The 13,408-nt window shown below is 37.0% G+C and overlaps 1 protein-coding gene across 3 annotated transcripts in view; it reads left to right on the forward strand.

Annotated features, from left to right (window-relative positions):
• Positions 1 to 6,510: 6,510 nt before the first annotated feature.
• The window catches only part of DYNC2H1 (dynein cytoplasmic 2 heavy chain 1), a 300,856-nt gene continuing 293,958 nt past the window's right edge, over positions 6,511 to 13,408 (forward strand). Inside the window, exons 1-6 of one of the 3 annotated variants that reach the window (XM_036324418.1) lie at positions 6,511 to 7,105; positions 7,758 to 7,928; positions 8,292 to 8,427; positions 9,353 to 9,471; positions 10,670 to 10,814; positions 11,539 to 11,771. In XM_036324418.1, coding sequence (XP_036180311.1) covers positions 6,911 to 7,105; positions 7,758 to 7,928; positions 8,292 to 8,427; positions 9,353 to 9,471; positions 10,670 to 10,814; positions 11,539 to 11,771 — 999 coding nt within the window. In that variant the 5' untranslated portion in view covers positions 6,511 to 6,910. The remainder of the gene's footprint in view (positions 7,106 to 7,757; positions 7,929 to 8,291; positions 8,428 to 9,352; positions 9,472 to 10,669; positions 10,815 to 11,538; positions 11,772 to 13,408) is intronic. The other 2 variants (XM_036324416.1, XM_036324417.1) reach the window with 2 other exon arrangements.

A 13,408-nucleotide genomic window follows, 5' to 3' on the forward strand; every position in this document is an offset into this window, starting at 1 on the left:
TAATTAAGCTATGCTTTTCATAGCTTATGGAAGGTTATAGCAAGGAAAAAGAGGCCTTTGTCTTGTCCTAATAGGAAGCATCGACATGAGAGAGATACATTGATCAGTTGCCTCTCACTTGTGCCCCAACTGGGGAAAAAACCTAAAACCTAGCTATTTGCCCTGACCAGGAATGGAACTCGAGACATTACCATGTACCAGATAACACTCCAACCAACTGAGCTGCACTGGCCAGGGCTCAACATTATTTTTCACTAGAGGCCCGATGCATGAAAATTCGTGCAAGAGTAGGCCTTCCTTCCCCCAGCTGCTGGCACTGGCTTCCCTCTGGCACCTGGAACCCTGGCTTCCCTCTTCCAGCTGCCAGCAGGCACCCGGGACCTGGGCTGGCTTCCCTCCAGCCCTGGCTTCGTCAGGAAGGACGTCTGGAATGATGTCCAGTCTAATTAGCATATTACCCTTTTATTATTATAGATTATTTTGTTCAGCTTTCTGAGATATACTCAATGGCAGGTTTGATATATATATATATATACATATATATGCATATATATGTACATATATATACATATATATACACATATGTATATATATGTTTGATATATATTATTTATTCATTAAGAATCAGATAGTTCATTTTTCTTAGGTTATATATTATATTACTACGTAGGCCAAATTTATTCCTAAAACACCTTTAAGTAATCCCCCCAACACCTAATCAGTGTGAGTGTGAGGACAAGAAAAAGGCCTTTTTTTCCTTACTGTAACCTTCCACAACTTATGAGAGGTACCTGGTAATTAAACCCCAAGATTGCTAGCTCCTCTAATCGAAATAGCCCTTCTGTTCAAACTGCAAGACAAGATAAGTTACTTTCAAGGCTACATTCTTGCATACCCATCCTCCCTGCTATTTTTACAACTCAGGGATAATTTGCACCAAGAAGTCTTTAGTTAGTAGAAAGTTCCTTTACCCCTTTGTCTTCAAACAAGCCTCTTTTGAAGTCTTCATAACTTTTACTCTAAGCATGTTTTACAGGCTTGAAAAAAAATACTGATAAGACACCTCCTGAGGATATCTGCCCAAATGTCTCAGCCCCCAACCCCCCTCCCTTCCTTGTCACCTAGCAACAGCAGCTATTACCCTTTGAAAGAGCAGGCCACTGATTATTACCTGACCTTGTATTGATTAGCAATGCACTGGCTCTTTCCCTTCTGAGAAAGTGAAATAAACTTCCTCTCTACATCTCTTCTTTTAGTTGTGAATTCTTTCACAGCCCTAACACTCAGTAATATTAAACTTAGGCACTGTGATACATTATAGCAATTTTATCTCTAAGCCTTTCAGACAGTAAGGCTTACTCCTAGAAATATTAAATACCCAGCTTCTTATACCGAATTTATAAAGTGCTGGTAGGCTAATAAAATCAGAGAGTACCTTACTCACAGTATTTCCATTTATCTGAGAAAAGCAATTTTTTTCTAATGAATAGATTAAGAAGCCTAAGGTCAGTACATATTTAAAAAATAATGAGACCCATATTCAATGATTTTAACATGCATGCCTTTATTGAATTTTAAATCGAGAAATCTAGAAATGATGAATAAATGATGTTTGTATTGAATTAGAGGAAGCATTCATAAAGTTTTTAATAACTACCTTGAATTTGTTCCCTCCAAATTATTTTTGTAGTTCTCTAGAAATGTATCATGCATCAAATTCTAGCTTTGGGAAAGAACATGTTGCCTTAACTTGCTTTTAATTATGGACCCATGTCCTGCACTATATTTATCATTATTGGCTAGGTAGGATGTTACCTGGATTACAACATATTTTTAAGTAACTTTTGTTTTAATTTTATTTATTGCTAGAGGCCCAGTACACAAATCCCTCGGCTTGGCCTGCACCCTCTCGCAATCCTGGACCTCTTGGGGGATGTTGGAGAGCCAGTTTCAGCCTGATCCCCACAGGCCAGGCCAAGGGACCCTACCAGTGCATGAATCTGTGCACCGGGCCTCTAGTGTGCATATAAGATCTTTGATTAATCTCTTCCCACCCTCCCCTCTCCCCCTCCCCTCTGCGATTCATCAGTCTGTTCCATGCTTCCATGCCTGTGCATTGAGCGTCTGCTCCCTGGTGGTCAGTGTGTGTCATAGCTACTGGTCAAATGGTCGAATGGTCGCTTAGGCTTTTAGATATATAGATAAGACTGGTTTAAATTGTAAACCTAAATGGCTTGACTTATAATCAAAGTAATTATATTGTTTTTAAACATACCCTTTCTGGTATATTTGAAGCTAATCTGCTTTCTTCAATTCTCCCCCACTCCCCATTAGTTCCTGAGTTTATTTAAAGATACTTTTAAGTGCAAAGAAAAAAATGTGTCTACTTTCAGGCATAATATAAAAGCTTCACTGAACAACTCATTCAAGACTCTCTTCTGACTGTGGTGCAGCTAACACAATTAACATAACACTTGTAACATGCACAGGAGAATGAATTAAACAGAAATGCTACTAGAGCTCTTAATTTCCCCTCTTTTGTGAAAAGTGTTCTTAAACTGAGAAATTTTGTTATTTATTTTTAACTGATTTTGAGAGAGGGAGGGGGAGGTGGGGTTGTTGTTCCACATATTTATGCGTTCATTGGTTGCTTCTTGTATGTGGCCTGACTGGAGTTCAAACACACAACCTTGGCGTATCAGGACGATGCTATAACTAACTGAGCTGCCCAGACAGGGCAAACTGCTAACTTTTAAATCACAAGGCTTTCCTTATTTAATTTATATTTTTTTAAAAATATATTTTTATTGATTTCAGAGATGAAGGGAGGGAGAGAGAGAGAGAGAGAGAGAGAGAGAGAGAGAGAGAGAGAGAGAGAAACATCAATGATGAGAGAGAATCATTGATCAGCTGCCTCCTGCAAGCCCCACACTGGGGTTTGAGCCCACAACCTGGCCATGTGCCCTGACTAGGAATCAAACCTTGATCTCCTGGTTCATAGGTCAATGCTCAACCACAGAGCCACACTGGCGGGCAAGGCTCTCCTTATTACAACTCTACCACAAATTCAAACTCCCACCCCTGTGGAGTGGGAATAAACAGTACTTCAAGTATACAGGTTATTTCTTTCGTATAAAATACTGGATACACATCCCCACTTAATTTTGTTACTTTTTGTCTCTGCTATTCTTTAAAATTAAAATGTTTCAAAAATAAAGTAGAAATCACTTTCCAAATATAATTTGCCTGTTTATAGATGTATTCACCATATAACTAAACCACAGCCTTTAGAATTAGCAAAGTAACATTGCTAGGAGTGCAAAGTGTTTGGGCACATTTAATCATAAAAATATTGCAACATATTTGAAAGGTAAATTGCAAGACAAAATCCTCACTGTTAGTTCTCCTGTCTGAAAAAATAGAAGTGTCATGTTAAGTCAGCGTTGGTATTGAAAATAGCATTTATCACTCTGAATCTCCTCTGTGTCCAATTAACAATGACCAGAATTTAAAATTATGTATCTAGGAAAATATTTTAGATGCACAGCTTCAAAAGGAAAAAAAATTACAAACTGTGGTTTTCAACATCCCACAAGGTGTGGGTCAAAGGTAAAAGAGATAGTTTGACAAGAAATGATCTGGTTCTTGGGGAATACTCTGGCCCACAAGGTAAGCCATAGTGACAAGGAGTAGGAACTCAGATGACTCCCTTTAGTAGAATGAAGAACAAATTATAAAAATTTACTTTCTCTAAATTTAAATTTTCATAGGTATCAATTCAAAGGCTACAAAAGTAAAGATTCAATTTTGAACAATTTTAAAGACCTGAAAGAAAATTGGCATAAAAAATGCTTACTGGGAAATTATAATATACGTGACATAGTCTGTAATTTAGACACTGTACTGTGCCTGGGCCCAAGTGAACTGTGTCCTGGATGACATACATGAGTGGGAGGATTGACAGTAACATCTTTCACAGACTTACTCACAATAAAAAGAACATCATAGTTGGAATTATAGAACATGCATGTAATCTGCTTATTTTATTTTATTTTATTATTTTTTAATCTGCTTATTTTAAAAGAAAAAGAATGTAGCAAACTAGTATCTGAAGTGACATTAATTTACAGAAATCTATTCTACAGAGAATTTCCTTTATATTTGAAAGGATGGCTAGCTATTGAGCAAATTAAAAAAGGACAGTGAAATCAATGATACAAGTAATAACTCCTAAGGCATTTAGACTTAAAAGCTTATGCATTGATGCCTGGAGGCAAAAATATAGTATTGGCACATGTGAAAAGGTCACAAATAACTTAAGTCAGACATCCAGGCATGAACACTTCCTGCCTTTCCCTAAGAATGACCAGAACATACTCAAATTCCTTAAATGATATAATTGGTAAGGTTAATCAATTTGTTGTAAATATTGAGTTTGTTTTTATGTGTATCACGTTTTGTTTTGCTTTATCATACTTTTCATTTGCCCTTTTCTTTACTCCTTTCCTGGCGTCTACTAGATTGATGAATGTTTCTGTCTTTGTTTTACTTCATTTTCTCTATCTATTGGTATGAATGTCATGTTTTATTTCAGGGGTGGTTTTGGGTAATTTTCTCATTTGCATAATTGACTTGACAAGTCTAAAGTTCTACCATTCTTCCTAACAACTAAAGAACCCATGTATATATTTTATTTTTCTTTCTTTATTGATAAGGTATTATATATGTGTCCCCCCCCCATTGCTTCCCCCAGCCCCCCGCTCAGGCCCTCACCCCCCTGGTGTCTGTGTCCATTGCTTATGCTTCTATGCATGCACACAAGTCCTTTGAACCCAAGTATATATTTTAAAATTCTATGAGAAGAAAATGATTGAAGACCCAAAAAAGTCTATAATCCAATGCATCTATTCATATAATTTTTAACATTCCTTAGGTCAATTTCTCCTTTCTCCTCCAATCATGCGAACCTTTAGAAGTTCTGTTACTATTTGAAGGGAATCTTTAAAGGTGGCTTACCATTCCCTCCTGGCCAACTCTACCTCAATAACTGTTCCTAGAAATGGATTTGGAAGTCTTCCTTGAAGTTCAATAATCTGGAGTTTATTCGTTGCTTTACCACAAGGAAAGTCAGTTTGGAACTTTAAAAAGTTATGATCAGTGCTTACTCAGTATTATCCGAGAAGCATTCAAAGTGTTGAAACACCACATAGGAGGCATTGAAAAGAATCTTCACATGGCAGCTCTGTATACACCCCAATTTTACGGTTTTAGCTCCAGGTGCCCCATTCAGGCAAAAAAAAAAAGGAGGCTTCTATTCATAGCCACCCATACCGTAGGGAAGGGTCCCTTCCTCACAATGTCCACCTAGCTTCCACTGTCTATATCTGGCACCAGGCTTCACCGATAAACAGATGAGGCCAGCAGAGGCAGCTGAGCAAGATCCCCAGCCCTGGGATCTACAAAACTCCAGGATAAAGGAGTTGGATGAGTGCAAACCATTGACAAGAAAAATAAATTCTGGCCCTCCTGGTATGGGTCAGTGGTTGAGTGTAGACCCCTGCACCAGGAGATCACTGTTTCCGTTCCTGGTCAGGGCACATGTCCAGGTTGAGGGCTCGATCCCCAGCAGGTGGCTGCAGGAGGCAGCCAGTAGGTCTTGATGTTTCTATCTCTACTGGCCCTGGCTAGTGGTGTTCAGTGGTAAGAGGATAGATGCTCAAAAGTTACCATAGTAACCAGTCCAAGGGAATAGGGACCAATCAGAGGGAATATCAAGGCACAAAGATCTGCAGCCTTTATACTAGTAAACCCCAGGGGAAAGGAACTCAGTGGGACCCTTTCCCCCTCCGCACGGGGGAGTCTGTACTGTGAAATTCTTTCCCATTCCCTAGGTTGTTACAGAAAAACCGGAGAAGAACCAAGCAATGCTTAGAGAGATGGAGTTGCATTTATTATGTGCGGGCCCAGAGGAAAATGTCTCTCAAATTCTGGGTGAAATCACACAGGAAGTTTCCTGTATTTATACTATCTTACCCTCTTTGTCTCCCCAATATGGGGTTTTTCTGGTTCCCTTTGCAAGTTCTTAAAGGGCCCTATGTGCTGGCGCTTTGAGACCTGGACCAAAGGCTTGGCCTGGTGCCAGCACTGATAACTTCATCTGGAGAAGGTTTAATGGCCCCTCCGAAATGGGAGTAGCCTTATTTTCTTTATTATTTAAGCCAGCAGGCATTTACAGAAGCCAGAAATAGCAGGGTTAAAATTTCAAACAGCAGTTTTTATATAAGATGGATGCTTCAAGGTGGGAATCTGTACTTGTTCTTTAATAAATTTCCACCTTTGCCATACCATCTTCTGTCCGTGGATTCATTCTTCGACTTCGGCGGCCAAAGAATCCGGGTTCCAGTCCAAAAATTCTGCATCAGTATGTTCCACTTTATAGTTGTGCAACCGGACTCCGAGAGCGGTTTGTTCAGGGTGCGGGCGGAGAGGAACCCAGCCCTGGAACCCAGCCCTCCCAAAGCCAGGCCCCGCTGCAGCACCTGGCCGCTAGAGGTGTCTTTCCTAACAATGCGTTAGGGGAAACCGGGAGAAAGAACCAAAGGCGGGTTTTGCCAGCTGCCACAAACTTGCTGGAGTCCCTCCCGATCGATGCCTGCGGTGAGCAGCTGAGGCGCGCAGAAGTGGTCGATGGGCTCCAGGAGCCTGGCGTGCGCGCGCCCGAGGGGACGTCCCTGCGCGCCCGCGGCGGCGCGCAGCGCTCCGTCGCCATAGCGACTGCTCGGGCTCCGCGGAGCGTTGCAGGCCCTCGCGGGCTCCGGCTTTGAGCAGAGCCTGGCTCCCCATTCCCTCGCGCAGGTTTCTTCTTCCTTCTCTTTCCTGTGCGCCCTTCCCTCTCCCCTTCTGCCAAGTGATGGCGGGCGGGGCCGAGGACGTCCGGAAGCTTTTCATCCTCACTACCACCCAGAATTACTTTGGAGTGGACTCGGAGCCCTGGGACCAGCCGCTGCTGCACCACAGTCCTGAAATCAACAACTTCTTGGACGACGGGAACCAGATGCTCCTCCGGGTGCAGCGCTCCGACGCCGGCATGTCCTTTTCTAACGCGGTACGGCTCCCTGCACCCTGCCCTGAGCCCTGCATGCCCCCATCTGACCCGCAGCGACGCCGGTCCCGCTCCAGCCTTCCTGGTCTCCAGGAGCCAAAGGCGGTCTCCACGCTGGCATCCCAGCGGCTTGCATCCCACCTGACCAAAGGAGGTTTCCCGAACAGAACAATTATATTCTTTTTTTTGTTTTTTAAGTTAGTGAATGGATATCCAATTTGCCAAGTTTCCATTTTCTGTTGTTAATCCTCTCCTGAGGACACTCCGCCACCGAGTCTAATAGTGAGACTGGAAGGGAGGGGGAGATACACACAGAGAGAGACACATTGATGGGTTGCCTCCCGCATGCACCTCAACTGGGGCTGGAGTTGAACCTGGAACCCAGGTACGTGCCTTTGATCGGAATCGAACCCGAGATCCTTCAGTATGCAGGCTGAGGCTTTAACCACTGAGCACACCGGTCAGGGCAGAGCCCAGGTCTTATTTATTCTTAAGGAGCGGAGATAGATTGGTTGTCATATGCTATATAATTATTTTTATATTAACTCTTTTCCCAAGGGATAACATTACAGGGACACAATATTTTAGGGAGCATTTCTTTTAAAAATTAACTTTTATGAAGATAACATTAAAAATCATTTATTTATCACTTTAGATTGATTCTGCTGACACCAAGGATAAAGTGCTGGTGTTTTTCAAGCTGAGACCGGAAGTGATTACTGATCAGAACCTACATAACAACATTCTTGTTTCATCTATGTTAGAATCACCTATAAATTCCCTTTATCAAGCAGTACGGCAGGTGTTTGCACCAATGTTGTTAAAGGTGAGTAAAGTAGCTGTATAGTCGTTTTTTTTTTTACCTTAGATGATTTTGATAAAAATTTTCATACATAGAAATGTATTACTTTATATGCTGTTAATATCATCAGTATTTTAATTTTTTAATTAAAGTGCATATTCTTTTAATTAAAAAAGTTTTAAAGTAAGCTTTGATGAAAATTGGAAAAATGCATAAACTGCTCTTACGTTGCCATTATGACTTTTTTTTTTCCCTTAATGAGACAGAGGTGGTGTCAAGCTTTGAGTGAAATAAGCATGTGTGGGCTTAGTTCTTTGGTAGTGTTTTAGGAAGTCAATTTGATTGGCAAGCTTTTGATCAGTGTTTGCTCTTGTCTGTTTTTATTAGGATCAGGAATGGAGTAGAGACTTTGATCCCAAACTTCAGAATCTTTTGAGTGAACTAGAAGATGGATTGGGTATAGTTCTACGAAGATCAGACACTAATTTATCAAAAATGAAATTTAAGGAAGATGACACACGAGGTATATAATGATAGCTTAATCAAAGAAAAAACAATTATCTTATAAGTAAATTAATATATTTCTTCAGAGATTTATTTCCACAAGTTTGGGTCTTCGCTGAGCCTGAGCTTCTGTTATGTGAATAGATTTATATGGATTTGGAAAAGACAAAAATGTAATCTTTAACAATGTGCAATTCATAGAAATAGAAAATATAATTGATTCTTGAATAATGAGGATTGACCCTAATTGTATACTTTGTAAAGATAATAGGCATTGACTTTTATTTTAAAACGTATTTTATCTGAAACTAATTATAATTTTATGCCTATAGATAAATTATTACTTATATGACATACATAAGTCATTATTTTAAAATATTGGAAAAATGTATTTATTGCTTAATTAGTAAGTTAAATGCTTTTTTAATTTCACAGACTCAGAAAGAATAGTGCGTTTATTTCCAGCATGTGATTAGGCAAGTAGAGATCGTCTAGTTCATTGGAAAATTTAAAAGCACATTTAAAAGTAAAACTATTTTAATTTGCTTGTATTTTGAAATTAAATTGCAAAGATTGATTAAATCATAATCATCTCCAGTTTGGTAATATGCAGTAGCAAGAATGATTTTGGAATTAGATTTAGGAAAGCCTTGTGTTTGAGAAGCAAATTCATAGATGTAAGTAGACTGACAGTATAGGTCTGATTGGCTTACAAAAGCATGCAGGAATCATTCTGAGCAATAAACTTGATGTGAAGTATAAATTTGGTGCTGTTATTATTTCTGGTGGATTCAAGTAAGAACTTTCTGTTGATAGAAATTACAAAATATTTTTTTCAATGCATCCTCAAGAATATAGGAAATATTTAAAATCTGTGAATAAACCAAATTACTTTCTGGCTTTTCATTTTCAATTGACATATTTTTTCCTTTTCATTTTTTCAGGTATTCTTACACCAAATGATGAGTTCCAGTTTTGGATAGAACAAACTCATCGTGGAAATAAACAGACTAGTAAAGAAAGAGCCAGTTATTTTAAAGAATTATTTGAAACAATTTCAAGAGTATGTAATTCATATATATTATATGTTAGGTTTTTGATAAAAGTACTTTAGAATTGTACGTTTAATAAATTTATCTGTTTTAAAATCATTACTTAATGGTTACAAACAAAATATATCCTTCATAAATAACAAGGTTTATTTAAGATGTGTATTTAATATGAGTACAAGTTAAAAATCTAAGCATTTTGCCCAGTTGGTGTGGCTCAGTGGTTGTGCATTGACCCACGAACAAGGAGATCAGGTTCTATTCCAGATCAGGGCATTTGCCTGGGTCATGGACTAGATCCCTGGTAGTGGGCATGCAGGAAGCAGCTGATCTATGATTCTCTCTCAATATTGCTGTTTCTGTCTGTCTGTCTCTCTCCCTTCCTCTCTCTGAAATCAATAAAAGCATTAAAAAAATATAAAAGTTTTAAAAGTTAGATTGTAATCTCTAGTAAATATTTTTCTCAAACGTAATTACTTTTCTGCAGATAGATAGGGCAAAACAAAAACCTAAAACACTAATAGAGGTTTATCTATATGGAGGTAATATATGTTCTTTTGAAAGAATGTTCACTTTATTCCGATTAGCATTTTGAAATAACTTATAATTTAAAAAGCCTTAGTTTTTTACTTATTTGATTGATTATCCCTTGATGTATCTACAGAGAGATCAAATAAGTGACCATTTTAATTATGATTATAAAAAATCTATTCTTTAAAAAATAAAGTAATTTTCTATTTGTTTCCAGTATTATTTCAAAAATATTTTAATGAAGTATTTGAAATAATTTCAAACTCTTTTTATAACAGTGATGAAATATAGAATAATCAACCTTGTATTATTGGTAACATACAATGCAGTAAATGAATGGAGATATGCCAACTACATTGGGTATTGTATATATGGCATTATGGCTACTTTTATTTGGGTAAATAAAATAAATGCATCCAAAGTTAAAGAAAATTAGGCCAAAGTTACAATTAAATGAATAGATTTTTTTTGCAGTTCTTATTTTTTTTTCTGGCTTTCATGAAATTTATGTTTGTGAAGAAATTTATGTATTTGTATAATAGTATATCATCTGATAGAAAAAGGAGAAAATAATATGGCAAATGTTAGAGTTGTAGCAGTTGAAAAAGTCAGAACATTTTGACTATATTGCCCAAGGTAAAGAAATGGTTATATTTAAAAATGAATGCATTTTGGTTTTAGGAGTTTTATAACTTGGACAGCCTGTCCTTATTGGAAGTCGTTGACTTGGTGGAGACTACTCGGGATGTTGTTGATGATGTGTGGAGACAAACAGAGCATGAGCAGTATCCTGAGTCACGAATGTTACATCTCTTAGAGATCATAGGTACCAGCAAAGAATAAACTTTTGAAATTTTGGAAGCCTGTTTTATTTTGTTTTCTGTTTCTTTTTCTTTAAGTTCTTACTAAAAGTGCTTCTTAAAGTAATAATTGTTGCTTCAAGTAACTCTGAAAGCAAATGATACATAATTATTTAAATAGTTATTTGTGTATAGTTGGTTAACTTAAATTATGGTCAAATTCTTTGACCATTAATATAACTAAATTTACATATATTTTTAGTCCCTATGCATGTATTAATTTAGAACTTATTTTGTAATGAACTAAAAAGTTCTTTAATATTACATTGGCTTATCTCTCAATATTAAAAGTGCAAATACATTTGACTCAGAAAATGTCCTTCTCATTATTATCCTGAGAAAATATTAGACAAGTACATAAGGATATTTATTGTAGCATTGTTTGTAACAAATAGCAATTGAGAATTAGTTACATCATGCTATATCCATATGGTAGGCTCTGCAGCCTTTAAAAAAATGTATATATATTTCTACATTTTAAAGATTTACATGATATATTGCAGGATGCAAAAATACTTGTTTTTTTTTTTAATATTTGTTATTGACAGTGCTAGTCTAAGGGTGTGCATTGTGGTATTTCATAGAACCTTAGTTTACTAATTTGTATGTTAATTTTGTTGTAGTTATGTATTCTATAATTATTTTGTAAAAAGACATTTCCATTAAGAAGCTTGCTTTATGTTTTATTAGGTGGTTCATTTGGAAGATTTGTTCAGAGAAAGTTGGGAACTTTGAATCTATGGGAAGATCCTTATTATCTTGTGAAAGAAAATCTGAAAGCTGGTATTTCAATTTGTGAACAGTGGGTGATCGCCTGTAATCATCTAACAGGTCAGGTGTGGCAGCGCTATGTTCCTCATCCATGGAAAAATGAAAAATATTTCCCTGAAACACTTGACAAACTTGGCAAACGCCTTGAAGAGGTATCATTTGATTATTTGGCTCTTGTCTTTTTTGTTGTTGTTAATTCTCACCGAGGATATTTTTTTTCCATTGATTTTCAGAGAAAGTGGAAGGAGGCGGGGAGAGAGAGAGAGAAACATCGATGTGAGAGAGACACCTCCATTGGTTCCTCCCGCCAATATTGAGCCTGTAACCCAGGTCCTTGCCTTTGACTGGGAATGAAATCTGAGACTCTTCTGTTCCCAGGCTGGCACTCTAACCACTGAGCACACCAGCCAGGGCTTGGCTTCTTTCTTTAAGTGTGAAGTAGGTCCTCACGTGTTTTTGAATGTATTTTATAACTTATAAGCACTACATCTGATAGAAACTCTTTATATTTTTGGGAGAGAATAGGGTTAAAGGTCATGTGAAATAGTTTATGACAGTCATCTGGTGTGATAGTGCTGGTTTCCACCGCCTTTCTTTTTCTTTGGTGTGTGTTCAACTTGTAAATTGTGAACTTCTGTTGTCTTTTTGTTGTTGTTGTTCTTTGTTATAAAAAAGATAACCAGCCCACTTGTCCATATATGTAAGCTATCAGATATTCCCTTGGCTATTGAAATTGTTTGTAAGCAGTACAGCTTTTTTAGGGGGTTACTCAGTGGAAATATTTGAAATAGCTGCTTAATTTTCATTACTTTTGAATTTCAGCATAGGACATATATTTAGCTTGAAGGGATAGGCAAAATGAGAATATGAAAAGATTGCAAAGCTGACTTTTTTCTTTTCTGCTTATGGGAACCATAGTTCTTTGGGGATTTTTAAAAATCTTTTTCACCATGAAAAACTTAAAACATACTTAAAAGTAAAATAGTATAATGAATACCAATGTATCCAGTGCTCAATTTCAATAGTCTTTGACATTATTTAGTTCTTATTCCATCTTTGTCTACCCTGCCTTCCTTTTATTTTTTTCTAGAGTATTTTTAAAGCCATTTCAAGAAATCATATACTTTCATCCTTAATACCACTATCACAATACCACTATCACATCCACCAAAATTATAATGATTTCCTAACATTATTTTATATCTAACCAGTGTTCAATTTTTCTGATTGTCTCAGCTGCTTTACAGGTACTTTCCAACTTTTAGTTTGATATGTGGGTTCAGGTATGTTTAGTCTGACCCATCTGTTATAATGCTCTCCATTCTTTTCTTAATGATTTTAGCAGCCATTAATGATTACGAGGAAATATAAAATGGGGACTTTCTAATTCTGTTGTTTTTTCTACATTTGTTAGTGATGGTGGAAGAACTTTTTCCTCATTAGTTTATTAGTTACTCTGAAATAAAGTGTGTGTAGGAATAGCTGTAGACAATTACTTCTTTTATCACTTTTTAAAAACAATGAATAAATAAGTTAGTATCATAGTAAGTTCCATTGGTAATCAATGAAATGTTTTTTTGAAGAATTATTATGAACCCATGAGTTGTTATATTTTATGTTTTCATTCATTATAGTTATTATTATTTTATTTACATTGTTTTATGTGTGGGCAGTGAGTGCTCCCTGTAAGTTGGCTCTTGTGTCATTTTTTCATGAATCCAGTGTTTCTTTGACAATTTCCTTACTTTCAAGCCCCCCAAAATGTACCAGCCCATCTTTTATGTTTTCT

Source organism: Myotis myotis, unplaced genomic scaffold (genome assembly GCF_014108235.1).
Source record: "Myotis myotis isolate mMyoMyo1 unplaced genomic scaffold, mMyoMyo1.p scaffold_m19_p_10, whole genome shotgun sequence".
Lineage (NCBI taxonomy): Eukaryota > Metazoa > Chordata > Mammalia > Chiroptera > Vespertilionidae > Myotis > Myotis myotis.